Source organism: Lepisma saccharinum, chromosome 21, assembly GCF_977018435.1.
Source record: "Lepisma saccharinum chromosome 21, izLepSacc3.1, whole genome shotgun sequence".
In the NCBI taxonomy this organism is placed as follows: domain Eukaryota; kingdom Metazoa; phylum Arthropoda; class Insecta; order Zygentoma; family Lepismatidae; genus Lepisma; species Lepisma saccharinum.
In genome coordinates, this window is record NC_139249.1 from 7,271,810 (window position 1) to 7,288,719 (window position 16,910).

The window sequence follows — 16,910 nt, forward strand, 5'->3', positions numbered from 1 at the left end:
CATTTGGTCTCATCAATCGCCAATAGGTTACAAAGGCAAGAAATCAATGTACAGTAGAAATTTGTTATAAAACCAGGTTACATGAATTAATCTATAACATTCACTATAACATCAGAACAATAAGAAATTGGCACAATCGTGTGCCATTAATTGGAAACTACTTGTATTAAAAAAAAATGATAGATAAAATTATTGGCATATTTTATTGATAAACCAATGCATCTTTCCCCTCACTACTACACACAACACACACATATTTATACTTACAGAGAAACATCTGGTCCACACAAATGTTGTACTATTGAAATACAAATTCCAAGAGATCTCTTCATGAAAGCTACATCATCTGAACTAATGTTTATAAATATGTAGCCCATGTACTGAAAAATAAATATGAAAACAGTTATCAACATAAGTATGTTCAGTTCAGAATAACAATATATAAATTAATTTATTCCCTTTCGGAAGGTATAAAACTTATTGTTACACGACTTGAAAAGCCGGCACCATGGCGGAGTGCTTAGCACATTGCGCTACAATGCCAGGAGTCCCGGGTTCGAATCCTGGCCTTGGCATGGATGTTTGTGAGTGTCTATTCATCAATTTCATCATATCATCACTCATCCCCATCTTCGCAAATTAGCCATAAGTGGTACAAAAAGCGAAGTAAAATAAAGCAAATTAAACCAAACCAAACATGACTTGAAAACAAAAGCACTGCAGAGTGCTGAAATATCATTAGAAGAAAAACATATAGCAATTTTTAAATTACAGTGAAATCTCGGTATCTCCCAGTCCAGGGCATGCCTTTACTGCAGTGACCCTCTGTTGGCACGTTTACCTACGAAAGATCTTGCGGTCAAACAGCCAACGAGTCCAACCGCTGCCCTCTTCTTTGGGTAAAATGCAGCAAAGTTTCAAACCCTCTTCCTCGAAGGAGCCACCAGGAAAAGAGGATTTTGTCAAAATAACCAATTTGCACTGTGATTGCAGGTTTTTTTATTTATTTATTTTAAGGGTTGATGCACACACCTAAGAAATATTCTTTCACTGCTTGATTGGTCTACATCTACAAGAAATTAACAAAACAATGTTTTATACAATACTCCATTTTGCATTGCTATGCGGCTAATTTCTCGCTGTCAATGACTACTTGAAATATCCCGTATGATGGAATTTATACAGGGTGGCCCAGAAAAAGGTAACGAAAATTATTTGGTTACCTTTTTTGGGCCACCCTGTATTTTGAGTGCTGACATTGAAATTTATATATATTTATAAAAAACAAATATATTTTAACTGCATACTGAATAGCTACACCACAAAACTCTAACTTACCTCTTCAAATACCATATTGGCACCATCAACACACTGTATTGAAGTGTATGAATTTCCAAACTGGCAGCTCATTATTCTCTGTGATGTAATGATTGGTGAAAATAACTGGATAAGAACATTACTACTCAATTTTATATCCGATTCATCATCATCCTAAAGAGAAAAAAAAAGTTTTATACATAAAAAAAAAAGACAAAATAATATCAAATGTACTCACAGTTTATGCCTCGGTTTACAGTTAAGAGGCCAAAATTAATTGCACATTGCTCCATGACCAGGTGTAACAGTAAATAAGTCAAATGATACAATATACACATGAAAGTTCGAATTTTTTTTTTTTTTAAATAAATAAAATAAAAAGGAAAATGTAAAGAGATTTTACTAGATTTCAAACTGAATTTTCTGAACTTGAGTCAAGGATACTTTAAAGCAATTAATAAAATGTTCAACTTTAGAAATAATTAAATAAAGAATGATATCATGAAGGGTGTGTTGTTTCACTTTATGTGCATGTTTTATGTCAAATTCAAACCTTCAAAATTGTATCACATTATTAGAATCTATTTACACAAAATATACAGAACTATGTGATAAGTATTTGTACATATATTTAATAAGTATAGTGACAGAAAACTGTCCCTTCAAATGACATTTCTGCAATGCTATTGATCACGTTTAGCTATGAATTACACATTGAAAGTTGCATTTCAAATTTGTAAACACGTGTCTTTATGCACTATAGAGATAAATAAAAGTTGTAGAACAAGAGAAATACTGCCAAACAATGTATACTAATGTATTTTCACTGATTTGAAACACATTGCAAAAAAAAAAGCCCAACCAAAAAGAGCCAGAAAAAAAGCTTTCTTGGTACTAGTTAGATGTAGCGAAAACACATTTACCTCGTTTATTTTCAAATTAATTTCATTTGTACGTACCTCACATGCATAGCGGAACATTTTTCAACTTGGGATTACTTTTTTTTTTCAATGAAAAAAGCGTTATTTTTAACATTATAAGTATTAATTGGTAGTTGCTAAGTGGTGGCCAAATCTTGACTCACGTTGTCTATCGTCAGCTGATATGCAGTGTCGTCAGCTGACATGCAGTGTTTCCAAACTTATGAACCGATAAATGCCGCACAAACTATTCACAAAAGGTTTCTAAGCGAAAATTGATCCACAAACCATTCACGGAAGGTTAGGTTAGGTTCAGTTAGGCTCACACGTCATCTTGTAAAACTACCACGTGGTTGCTACACTGACAGGGGGTTACATAATCAAACACATGGAACATTTGATTCACGTAGTCGACGGTAATGGTGGCACGAGCTATCGTGCAACTGAGATACATGAATGTCGATAATTACATTATTTATAGGCCGAATAAGTTGCACGAATGGAGAAAACATGTAGATTTCTAGAATGGAACCTCTGCTGGTGATCCGCTAGAACAAGCAGTGCTTGTGGCATGGCATGGCACGTCATGTCATGCGGTTAGTACACCTTGAGAGTCGTTCGCGTATATGCCGAACAACCTTCTGTGTAACTGGAGAAATCAGTGGCGTGACTTTTTCAAAAGTGTTACCAGCCATCGGACGTTATCTCCTCCACCCTACCCCCGCCCCCACCAAAAAAAACATGCCTTTGATCTGGATTTTTGTTCTTTTTTTTATATTTTTGAAATCCGCTCAATCATATATTTAGCCACAATCACTCCTAGAAAGAACTACCACTCATGAGAGAGTTAACGCGAAAATCCAGTGAATAGCAGTCGAGCCTTGTCAACCATCACTGTTTCTTTGCAAAGAGGTGGAAAGGGGAAGCAGAACCACACATTCGGGTTAGTTTGACGTTTCTGCATTGAGCAGACGACAGAATTCCCCTCCTCCAGTGGTGGGAGGAAGGCCAGATGTACGTACTACTGTTGCCAACTTAGTTTTTTGGAGCAAGGTCTGTCCAATTCACGAATCGCATCAAGTACTTATCTTTTCGTCTATTACTAAAGGGTTTCAGTTGTAGTTAAATCCAGCTTTGGCTTTGCAGTCTAGCTCTTGTTGCTTCAGAGAAATAGTATCCCCATTTTAGGTGGGATTTAGCTCTTTTCTGGAAATCCAATGTGACAACACTTGCTGATCCGGTATGCCACAGCGGCAACAGGGCCCCTAAACAGGCATATGAATAACCCCCTAGCACACTTGCCTTCAAGTCTTTCCCACTGTTTCCTTGCATTGGCGGGGGCCCTTTCCTCTTGTTGCCTCTTGAGGGTAGCGGAACGGCCTGTCTATTCGCTTTTGTCAGCTGCAGAAAAAAAATCCTCTGCAATATACACTCAACTGCAACGCTGTCGGGGCTAGACTCTAGTTTACGTCCTTCTTGCCAGTTTACGTCTTTCTTGTGCACTCCTTCTTGCCCGTTTACAAAACCGTGCTAGCAGACAGCCGGCGCTCCGGCATCCGTAGGGTAAGTAAGTTTTTCTTTTTACACTTTCTGTCACTAAACCATTCACGGGAACGAGGTATGCCTACGAGGTTAGGTAAGGCCTGTTAGGTTAGGTTCCATTAGCACTCATTTCACCCCTAAATATGTGCTTCATCATCGAAAAATGTCCTCAGTACGTTCAATCACGCATATCCGGACAACATCGGTTTTTCTCGATTTTCTCCTCCAGGAAATTTTTCCTCGCCTTGGGATTTATTTTGTTGAATGCCTTATAAAATAACCTTTCAAACGATATATGACACGTATTCCTTAGGAAAAGGACGTAAACCAGGGTCTTACCGCTGTCGGTTAACTTATTTAAACATGTTGTTATTTTATTGAGAAAAAACTTTTTAATTTCTTTACATTTTGATGTTGCCTCTGAGAAATTCTTCGAAACTGCCAGAAATAGGGTGAGGAACAGATAAAATGCACATTTAGCACCTTATAAGGTACGTTGAATCACTCGGTTGTATTGAACACCATCTACGGTTGTTTTTAAAAGTTGCAAAATGCTCACGGAGAACATACGTGTGTCGTACAAAGTTATGTGTGGAAAATCGCGCATACCTTTTCTTCTGCCAACAATCCTTGGGTTCGTGCTACTTTTTTCACACGCCTTAGGAACTTTCTGTTATATTTTGAGTAAATAATGTCATTTAAATGATCAAATATCAAAATACACTTCATCTTCTTATAATTATAGTTCGAAGTTAGACTTGTACTTTTCTATTATCAGAAGAAAACTACTTCACATTCAGGTAATAAAAGTTCTTCTCGAAACACAACACAAACAGCTGATTGGTGTCCCACACCACAGATTACTTCCCAGTTTGAAAAGTAATCTGTGGTATGACGTTCCTACTTCCTACTCAGTATGATGCTACGAGTTGTCCCACGGTATAAGTTTTCTGCGTCTTGGTCAATTTTCAAAATTAATAAAATTCAAATCAGATCTCCATATTTATTTGCACACCACATTCAGCGAAATAAAAATAATTGGGCAGGCAGTTGCAGTGAAGGACGTCCGGTGGAGGGGCAGAGGAGGCGATGGCCTAGGAAAATGAATGCGTACAAAGTATATGTTCCAGCTATATAATTTCATTTCAGTCAGTAATTTGCGTTCATTATCATAAAGACTGGAAATTACCGTAAGATTGGTGCACCATAAATGAAAACAAATGTTTGGGGGAAATTGCCTTGGTGACCCCATCTGGAAAAAAAATCCTATATCATTTGCAGCAGGGTTTGCTCCAAATACAAGAGAGAGATAAAATTCTACATGCAATTTTCCTAACATTTATGGTATGTCGAAAAATGGGTTGTAATTTTGGGAGGGAGGGCAACAGGCACTTCTGTTTCATGTTTGAGTATAATCATCCTCATTAAAAAGATAGGTAAAGTTCCCTGTGCATATAGTACTGCCAAGTATGTAACATTCTTATTCGTACGCACGGATTTTCAAAGAAAATGTACTTCATAGAATTAACCAGTTTCCGACATGTTTCAGAGCTTACTTTATTCCACTCTGCTTGCACAACAATTTTCAACTCTTGGACTTGACGCCTGCTTTATGGACTCGCTTCTTCTACCATTGTTGTAAATTATAATCTGTAACTGACATTATTCATCAGAAATATGTATGTGTAGTACATCAGAAACATACAGCAATTAAAGAAATTTAGCTAATACAGAAACAGCTCTTAATAATCTTATTGTATTATGCAAATAAATATAATCTTTAGCTGCCACTGTATAATCCTACTCTCCATGGTGTAACAGCAAAGTTTGAAGATCAATATTTTGCTTGTTCTTTTGATGGATCCTCTTTTCTTGTTGCTGGTACCTGACCGAGGTATGTAGCTAAAGCAAAGGTTCTGATTTTGGGTTGTGTAGTCTGATGAAGTATGTTGGAATGGTTGTGCTTAAGCTACTGAGACTTGGTACATCCAAAGGCAAAAGTAAAAGTACACAAATTAACCATCATCGTTTTCATCCAATCAATCAATCAAAAATGTGATCATCATGAATTGAAATACGAGAGGTGTCCAAGCTGAATTTAGAATACCATTTAAGGTGAACCATATAGACATGTCATGTAGTGATAAAATAATGTTAACACCTTCACACACACACACTCAATTTTTTATACTTTACTATCTCATTCCACATGGGTGTCGTGGCTTTGGAAAGTGAGCCACATGAGTAAATCATGGCAGAACAGCAACTGGAAGTGACATCCACGCCCATTTGGTCAATGTGCATAAGGACTCTTCAACTTCCCTGCTACTGTGTACAATTGGGCCGATGAGTTCCAGAGAGCAAGAAAGGCCATTCAAGATGAACCATCTAAATCACCTCCCAGAACTGTCCGAACTCCAGAAAACCTTTTAAAATTAGCACAACTAGTGATGTCAGGCACAAGATTGAAACTGTCTGTAATAGCAGACACAATGGGCTTTCCCATTCACAATTCATCTAATGTTGACTGAAGACTTGATGATAAAGTGTTCACACGATGGGTGCCAAAGTTTCTCACACCACTTCAAAAGCAAGATCATGTCAACATTTCAATTGAAAATACGGAATTTGTGAAGTCAGAAAAAAAATCTGTCTCGCCTAGTAAGAGAGGATGACACGTGGGTACATTATTATGACCCTGAAACCAAGCAAATCCATGCAGTGGAAGCATGAAGATTCCTCTCCCAAAGAAGGTAAAAGTTAAAAAATCAACACGGAAACTGTTGTTGACTGTTTTATGGAACTGCAAAAGTCCACTGCGCACCAAGTTCAACCCCAGAAATACCACAATTAATGGTGCATCATATGTTGAAATTTTGACCAAACTGAGTCAAGTTATTCACCAGAAAAGGGAAACTAATGACAGGTATTTGGTGAATGTGTTACACGACAATGCAACATCATACACGTCTCACATTGGCAGGGCTGCTCTGGTCCCTAGTGACTTTCATCTGTTTCGACATTCGAAGTTAGAGTTAAAAGGACAGATATTTAACAACAAGATGACCATGTGTGCTGAGTGTTCCATTTTTGAGTCTCGGGATGAATCTTCCTTCTACAACACTAGAATTATGAACTTCCATCAAAATGGAATATTTATGTTAATAAAGGAGATTACATTGAAAAACAAATCAGGTGTTTTTTGATCACGTTATTTTGTGTTTTTTTTTTAAATTTGACTTTGACACACCCCTCGTAAAAACGTCAATAAGCAGGACAACATCTGCTTTGCATCACCACAATGTTACTACTTACTACATATAACGTACAAGTACAATGGAATGAAAATAGCGATGGATAATTTGTCTCTATTATCTTTCCTTGAATTCTGTAATGAATAGTATGCTTAATAATTTTAACACATGCTAAAGAAAATTAAAATTCTTTATGACAAATTGACATTATCTCATTTTGTAAGTTCTATCCTTCTACCTGTCTGTGGGTACAGTGGGATGCACAAGTATAGCTCAGCAAATTGTGCACGACTTTTTCATTAATTTTCCTCTTACATCCTTGCATTTTTAATTATGCTGGTGCAGGGGTTGTCAGCAGTTTCTTTGGCATTTCATTTCAATTCTTGAAGCTCTCATTTGGTTCAGCAAAGTACATGAACATGGTGATGGATAATTTGCTTCATAATACTTATGCATCCCACTATACCGTCAGATCCAACACTGGCATCACCATTACTTTTGACCGTTCCACAAGCTTACCACTATACTATTTATTGTGTGTGACAAACTCTTTAACAGAAACATAAAACCCACTAGTGTTACCACATTATCGAGAGGTTCCGTGTCCAATTGCCTGCTCTCGAGTCACTATACTGACCGCAACTCCAACTGGCGGTTGACCTTGATGGCTATTTCTGGCGCATCCTGTCCCCCAATCATTCTCGGGGGCGTGTGGTCCGATGGGTGTCAACAACCTCAGTTGCGAAGTAAAACCTGAAGGGATCACATCGTTCTCCCGAAGCAACGTTGCCAAGCGTACTTCTGTTTTTGCTAGTTGTCTTTATAGGTCTGTGTGTCTGCCTGCATTCCGACCTGTGGGTGATCCTTCTGGAAACTTAATCGTTCAGGACCACGTGTGCAGTTCTACCATCAACCCCCGCTGATTCCTGGTGCTGACAATATTGTTGCCAGAGAAGACACTTTCTCGCTTTTCAGTACGTTTGGCAACATGTGGTGGACCAACGCTTATTTGTTTCGTCCCGCAAACAAAGTTTGATACCTTGCGACTCAAAAATGCCCGATCTCAGTCGAAGAAAATTCAACTGATCGCTGTTTCCCAGCTGGAGTTGCGTTCAGTATAGTGGAAAGAAACGAGGTAGCAGTAGCGTACGCAGATTTCATCAAGGGGGGGGGGGGTTATTTCAAAAACTTTCTACAAATTCACATTACCATTGTTTTATTATACTAATTAATTAATAATACTTATAATTATAGTTTAATTACTACTAATGCAGCTGCTGTTAGTACTTATATCACTACTACAGTAAAACCTGTCTATCCCGGAACATGATGGTTCAGAGAAAAATTTTCAGTCTTAACAGTTTTCCTTCTTATATAGGGTTGACTTTAAATACAGTATAGAGTGCTGCAGGAAATAATGGAAAGACAGATTTACATTTCACATTACTTATAATGTAGAGTACTAATGCATGTACACTTCGCAACATCTTATTTGACCGCACTGAAAAATTTCAAAGTCCGGAATTCGTAAATTTGGCAGCATAGCGCTTCAGAGCCAACTAAAAGTAGCCAACTTTGCAACATTTCTTCTTCCTGAATGAAAACGCTCGTGATTTTTTTTTTCAATCTTTCACATTCCATAAAGTAAAGATACCCTAAAGCAGTAATAAAATATAGGAGTAGACAAAAAAATGTTAAGTAGAAATACGAATGTTGAAAATATTTCAAGATTCTTTGTTCTGAATTTCAAAATAGGAAAATGTATGTGCATTGTGAAACACTGAACAGGTTCTCATCCACCTGGAAAGAATTGCGGTCACTTTTGAATGCAAGAAGGCAAATTTATGATGATTTTATGCGAAATGTTTAGTAAAGATACCTTGCACAACACCAAACGATGCTGCAAAGTGTGTCTTTTCCATGGTTATTGGCGAAAAATGATTCGAAACTCTTGCACAATATTGCTTCAACTGAGATTAACGTGTTTTACTGAGCTTTCTGTTAGCAATCTCCTGAAGTAGTTGGTTAGACAACAGCACTTCCGTTTTTTACTGTTTTCGTCAAGATCGAAGCATCGTAGGTTCAAATCCCATCCTTTCCTTCTTATTTCTTCCTTTCTATTTACCGAGTACGAAGTGTTCTAATAACGTAATATAATATTATATCATATTACTGTAAATATTTATGCGATGCATGCTCAGTGGCGGCGATTGGGTTTCAAAACTGATGGGGCAAGGTCGGGGAGGGTGGGCAAGGACAGTTCCTTTCCCTTCGTAGATAATGTTAAGCATAGTGCAGGGTCATCTGACCCTCAACACTCCATAATCGTCGCCACTGTGCATGCCTCAAGTAATGCTTCTACTAATGTTTTTTTATCTTTCAGTGATTGGCAGGATTTTAGGAAATACTTTTCCTTTCATTCAGCTGTTATAATAATAATATAATAATCCTTTGCGCAACAGCCCTGAAGGGCCTTGGCTTATCCACCGACTGCCGGGCACCCTCCCACGCTTTCATTCGTCACCTCTAAGCGTGGAGATCTGCAGCCAGTATTGGAATAGTCGGGGGGTCAGCCCGACGTATCCCCAGCCGTTATAGTAGGTTTCAGGGACCGGATTATGCTTACTCATTCGAAGCTCCCCAATTTCCTCACGATGGTGGGTTGCCGCCGGCCCTATACGTAGGCCGAATAAATTCCGACCAGAGCCGGATTCGAACCTACGCCGTCCCGCAGCGAACGATCTCAAGATGAGTGAACGCCTTAACCCGCTCAGCTGTTATAAGTTAACACATATTAAGAACTTACATGTCAACTTTCTGCATCCGGAAATACTGGACATAAATTGCACAAATATCAACAGGAAATATCCAAGAAACATAGATAAGCATTCTCGTCCAAAGCCGTTTACTTCCCGAAAAAGATTTTGCAAAGAAGTAGGTTTGAACCCATGACCTTCCATTCCATAAGCAAATGATCCCCCTACACCACACGGTTCACGTTATTTTATGCACTCTGCTCGGATACCACTTTAAACTGTAGGTCCAGTCCCGATTAGCCTTACTATGCATAAAGTTGACTTAAAACACCAAATCAACCAATTCATCTCCTTTCAGAGTGGGACTTCTATGATACTGTAGTCGGTCAGCATCCGAAAATACAGTTCTGCTTCGCGTATACCAGAGTGTAATTGCATTTAATATTGTGACTAATTTTACTTTAAAACTAGAGATTAAAGCGATAATAGTGTCCAGAAAAAGAACCTCAAAGTAGATCTTCACACAAAGTATTTTAATCCTTTGCCAAACATTTCAGTTAAGAATAATATTATGCTTTTCCATTTACCATATTTTCGATTCATGGTGAATTTGCTAAAAGGACCATGTCAAGAAATCTAAATATGTACGTTTTACTAGTAAATGCATTTAAAATGCATGGAAAAACGGGGGAGGAGAAAAATAAACTTCAAAAATAAGTAAAAATGCAACAAAAACTGTTAAAAATACTGACAAATAAACTAAAAGCCAAAAAGGCCAAAAAATAAAAAAAAAATGTAAAATAGAAAGTGTTTTCCGGCTCTAACTGAAGGGAAACGGACATGATATCAGGTTTAGCATTGTTTTTAAGGGTCAGAAAAAAAGTTGATTTTTCATCAACTTCCGGACCCTAATTAGTAATTATGACCATTGAAAAAGTTGGAGGTAGCTTGCTTAAAATTTTCTTGCTGAGGGATCGTATCGTCCCATATCTCCACTTCATAATAAAGAAACACATCAAGTTCATATTTCGAAAATGACTTGGAGTTTTCCACCACGAAAATATGTTTTTCATAGTTTGAAGTTCGTTAGTATTATCTTTCAAGGTTTCCATTGTTTTAATTTCACACATATTTTATATTTCATACGTTCCTCTCTCTTTTCATACAGTCTTTGGAAAAAAGCTGAAGTTTCTTGTCAAACGGGGTCTGGTTCAAATGACTCTTTTTCGCTCTCCTGTTCCTACTTTAAACAAACAACAAAATACATCGTATCTAAACGATTGCTTGTTCAAAACACGGAATTTTTACACAATTTACAAAATATGACAAAACGCCAATAGACATGTTTATCATTTTTCCCTTTCAGCGTTTCTCGATTTTTTTTTAATTCGTTTCCTCATGAAAATTGCCATCAGGAAATTATAGATATGACATTATGTGTGAATTGGTTTCTTCAAACTGGTAGCAAATTTTAACATGAGCTACCTGGAGAAGAGGTAGCATGCTTGATTCTTACGAGGGAGGTCGTAGGTTCGATTCTCCACCTAGGTAGGATTTTTTTTCAGGAGTATATCATTGTGTGTAATGTTTATCCACCGTGCTAAGAAGTTAACATTGGTCTCTGTATTTCTCAACAGGAAAGGAAATAGTAATAGAAAGTTATTTTGATGATAGGAGGAAGTCACATGCCACGTGGAATGTGCAGAATCGAGTTACATAGAGCTAAGTCTGTAATGGTGGTTTCGAATATTACAAAGTTAGTGCGGAAAGTTTGTTATATCTGATACTCGTACTTTCTGTTCAAAGAAGACAAACATTTTAGATACAAAGCAGTGAGGAATTAACCATCATTATGAGGTTTCGAATTTTTTGTTTGTCACTTACTATATAAATACTTATTAGTAGGGACACAAATTTATGGTAAATAAAAACTGAGGAGAGCGGTAAATAAAATGTTAGATCAGCGGTATATACCAGCGGTGGAAAAAGAAATTGGCACACACTTTTTCATCATGAGAAGAAACAACATACAAAAGAGCTATAAATTGATAAACTATTTCTTCATTTTTATATACTGTACACATACACAAGTACTTAGCTGTCCAACCAAAATAAAACATCAACAGAAAATCACATCATTTCTAAAATGCATATTCGGGGGAAGAAAGGAATGCAGCTTAACAGGGAGCGAAGTTTTCGAACTGAGATTATGTGCATGGGAAATCCCAATTTGCAGCATCTTCCTGATGTGATCGAAGATAAACGTTCTTCAGCTGCAAGTGGTAGGAAACTTTAGGCAAATGTTTAGTTATAAATCGACAGTTTGCGCACACAACCTCGATTGCCGGTTTTTGCATGTTTTCTACTTAATTTGATGATATTTCACGGTTATTTCGCGAAAAAGCGTTCATTTCGTGGAAAGCACACATTTCGCATTACTTCGCGAATAAAACTCATGCATATTTCATCATTGGGGGTGTAGTTACGTGTAGAATGTTCAAAATTGCATCTTTTTTTCACATTTCACGATTTTGCACATCGCGAAAATTCAATGTCCCTACTTATTAGTAGTTTCTTATCGAATTGGCCTTCGTCGCAATAACAATTTATTTATGTTAATTAGCGATTTACTATTAGTTTTAGACGCATGGTAAGATGGTGGTGAGGGGATTGAAAACAGTCATTACGAAGGAACGAAACATAAAATTACCAATCTTAGCAATTTGAACTCATTAAACGCTCTCCTTCGTTACAGTACTGCACTACATCACTACTTAACATAACTGTATATCTTTTTTTAGTATATCGAAATCAAATAATCAATATTTTAGGTGTCAGTGAAGAACAAACAATACATAATTTAAATATCATTACATTTTGCATCCCGAATACATATATGTGATTTGTGAATTAATCATGATGTGTGTGTTAACACAACATATGAACAATAACTAAAAAGAAAAGTTTTAACTTTAAATCCTGGAAATCTCCAACTTCTAAGGGAAAATATGCACAGAAGAGACGTCCCTCAAGTGTGCATCGGATTCATTTTTTTAAATATTCTAATATCAACAGTATCTGTTCAGCAAACAAAAAAAAAAAAAAAGAAAAAAAAGAATGAGGAGAGGGTGGGATTTGAACCCGCAACCTTTCACGCTTGATGAAAAATAAGGATAGCTGCGCCTAATCAACTGCTCTACGTTAACTTAATGGCGTTATACCCTTAAAAACATGTTGACGTTTATGAAGACTCCCACCTTCCTGTGTTTCAAGCACATTTTCTCGACAAATCGTGTAAAATATATGTTTTTGAGAACTGTTCGATATTATGCAAGGTATTGTAAATAAAATGTCTCAAACTCCTCACAAATTTGCTTCTTTCTGCACAAACGTGATGGCAATTTCCTCCAGGTGGAGAAAAACTCTATTCAGTGTTTCAAACCTCCCAAATTTCAAGTCGAGCAAGCAGAATCGTAAATATCCCTCAAGGTTCTTTTTCCAATTTATTATTTCTGTTTGATTGTGTATTATAATAGCGGTTTATAGTTTCTAAGTTCATGGAAAGTGTTAAATTGAAAACCTATCACCGCAGCGTTTTTTGTCTAGTGGAAGGACCTACTCAAAGTTGGCTACTCTCACCTGGAGCTGAAGTGCAATGTTGCTAAGTTTACGATTTCGGGACTTAGAATTCTTTCGGGGCGGTCAAATAAGATGTTGCGAAGTGTACGTACATGAATAAAAATGCGATAAAGTCGTAATAAGCATAGCAGAATTATGTAACTACACAACATGTTGGTACACTTTTTACAGTATTGTAAGAACGTACAGTACGTACTTATGTATCTTTTCGAATCTTACGACCCCTGGCGTTGTAACGCAATGTGCATAGAGGGAAAGAGAAAAATTGAAAGATGGAATAAGAGAGGTGAAGAAAGATTGAGATAAAAGTGAAGAAAAAAAGAAAGAAACCGAGGAGAAATAAGACAAAGAGGGCAAGCGATGAAAGAAAGAAATGGAATCGTAACAGCTATGAGTATTGTAGCACATTCTTTCATATCGACAATGTTACCGATAAGCAAGTGGCAACAGAGACGTGTTCCACTTAAAAGTATTGCATTGTTTTCTTGCGAGCGAAAAAAATAAAGGAAGAAATTTCCATCTTACCGGGAATAAAAACATCTCGTTGGTCTTTAAATGGTGTTCAGTTTCCACGTTAAGGAGGTTTCCACCTTAAACAGGTCATTTTCACATATAAAATCGGTCCGTTCTGGGGACTTTTTTTTCCGTATTTACAGGTTTCCTTCTCATAGAGGTTCTGGGATATGCAGTTTTTACTGTATTATTAAGTAGTAGAGATCTACATAAATATATTTATGAAAGCAATAGAACAAAATTACATTTTTTTTTGTTTCTTTGTTACGAAATAATTGTTTAGTCAACGGTTATTTGTATATGATAGGTGAGACATTTTAAGTGTGAAGAAAATCCATAAAAACAAGCAAATATATTAAATTTATTGAAATAATCAAAGTAAGAAACTCATTCAAGGAGCCGCAGTGGTCTAGTCTGACAACCTCGTGGGAGATCCAGGTTCGTTTCCAGGAATTGGTTGGAATTTATCCAGCCTTGTCTCCGCACCCAGCCTCATATCAATGGGTACCCGAGAACAACCCTGGGGGATAAAGGCTGCCGGAGCATGGTGCTGATCACATCACCTACAAAATGGCGGAGATCGAGAATGTGTGGGGCCCCCACACCACTATATGCATGGGGAAATTTACATTACCTTTACCTATGGAACTCACCCAGGATGATGATGAGGCACGAGAATGCATGTTGATAAATTCCACTGTCTATGTTTTCGTTCCAAAGTAAGCTTATAGACATTCCAACACATTTATCACTTCTACGTGATTCACAAAGCACTTCTTTAACGCTATTTAATGATGTGGATGTAGACTCAGCATCACTTGAGAGTTCACAAGGGGATATAAAATCAGTACTGGGAAGAACGTTTGCAATAACATCTGCACACTGTGAGACATTTTGCAAAAAAAATGCAAAATTGAACTTTGCAGCTGCTTAGATTGTGTTTTTCTCCATGCTGCATGGGAATAATAATTCAAATTATTATTATTATTATTATTACTGTCGCAGACCTTTGACTGTGATAAATTAGCCATTTTTAATTTTTTCTACAGCATTTTCCATATTATTTCAAAATCTAAAGGCGGGGGTTAAACCCAGTAACACCCCCCCTTGCATACGCCACTGCGTGGTATGGACAATTAAGTACAACTACATAGTGGAAATTATGCAAATATGAGACTACCATCTGTCCGTGGGTACCTGCCTCCCCTCTATACATATCAGGCTGTGCTTAAAAACTCTCATCATGGAGAAGCACTTTTATTAAACCAATGTAATAAAAAAGAACATCAAAGAAGTAATATTTAATGTTTGATCAGTCAGGGTTAGCGAACAGCAACCCTACTGTGCAAAGTACAAGTTGAACACAACAAAAAAAGTATATCCACAATCATTTATATCAGTATAGATATAAAAGTATACAAAGTATTAGTTCATACACTTACATCAAGTACGTGCAATGCACTATTTACAAAGAAAATTCCATTAAAAATAAAACTGTACTATTTTTTTCGAACGCAACAAAAATATACAATTATGTCTGCTGTAATACCAAAAGAGTGGAAAAAAGAAGCATTGATAACAAGAGGTATGGAACATAAGAACATACTCAAACACGCACACGTATTTCCCGTATGAAAATTTAACAATAAGAAAGTAACAGCGAATATGCATTGTTGAGTAGTATATTGATTAAGCCATGTTACTTAACAATAACAATACATGGAGATAAGAAGCACAGAGTTCATAAAAAAAAACGGAGAAGAAATGTATGCATACAGAAACTCATTACTCATTACCACAGAAAAAGAAACAAACAAACAAACAGGGTGTCCATTTTTAACAATGCTCATTTGAAACCCAGACGTCCGCAGGATTTTTTCCAGGGAGGGGCAAGGTAGGTTTTTTTCCAGGGGGCAAACAAAGCACATTTTATTCAAAAAGAGTGTTGTTCCCTAAAAAAAACATTGCAAATTTGAATTTATGGTGTTCATGCATTAACACACCTTATTGTGGCTAAAATGAAATTATGTGTGCAAAATAAACAATTTTTGGTTGACTTCCATTTTCCAGGGGGGAAGGGGGGCTGATGCCCATGCCCAGAACCATGATTTAATGTGTGGGAAGATAAATTTCCTTTTTATCTTCAAGTACTGCTGCACAGTTAGGTGTGCACTGCCGACAAAAGGAAGAAAAATCATTAATGAGGAGCAAGCATTGCCTAATTGATGGTTTCACTGTACACATGTAATGTATTTCGAGGAGAAGAGAGATTTGTACCACTTCTAATTTCTTTTTCTGAAGCTAATGTTTCTAAATTTTCTCCCCTTTGAGAATATATGTACTATATCATCGTTATTAGTTATTATCCATAAGTAATTTTCAGTATTAGAACATAATTTTAAGGTAGGATTAGGGTTGAGTAGATACTTTTGCCAATGTATTCGATATTGGCCACTACTATCCAAAAGTATATAGAATTTTTAATCGTGGCATCTATTTAACCTGTAAGTTTTGCAAAATTTTGATTTATTTGGCACAAATATTGTGCGAGAAAATGGATCTTCAATGATTAAATACTTTGGAACGAAACTGACAAATTGATGCATATAATTGCAGAATTACAGTTCATATTGATGAACAATTTTCAAGCACCTGTATGGACATTGGTGAGAATCAGTTAAGAGTATAGATATTGGTATAACTGTCAAGTTCTATGTGAAACAGTGATAAATGTACTACTTGAACATCCAGTCTTTGTGTAAAGAATGAAAATGTAAAAGTGTATTTTTTTTAATAAATATAGTGTAAATAGTACACTTTGATGTTATTGTGTCGATCCACTTTGAACTAATTTCTATTAGGCAGGTCTTACTTAAAAATAATATCTAATATGGAGAAAACATTTCTTTAGCACCCCACCCTATGCATTTTGATCAATTCGAACACTGACTTCAAAAATTGCATATTGG

General features: G+C 36.6%; 1 protein-coding gene across 1 annotated transcript in view; it reads right to left on the reverse strand.

Annotated features, from left to right (window-relative positions):
- Window positions 1–4,623, reverse strand: part of HPS1 (Hermansky-Pudlak syndrome 1 protein) — a 28,116-nt gene extending 23,493 nt beyond the window's left edge. The window contains exons 1-3 of the mRNA XM_083143273.1: window positions 4,389–4,623; window positions 1,339–1,491; window positions 268–380 (exon numbers count right to left, since the gene is read on the reverse strand). Coding sequence (XP_082999399.1) covers window positions 268–380; window positions 1,339–1,491; window positions 4,389–4,508 — 386 coding nt within the window. The 5' untranslated portion in view covers window positions 4,509–4,623. The remainder of the gene's footprint in view (window positions 1–267; window positions 381–1,338; window positions 1,492–4,388) is intronic.
- Between the last annotated feature and the right edge of the window lie 12,287 nt (window positions 4,624–16,910).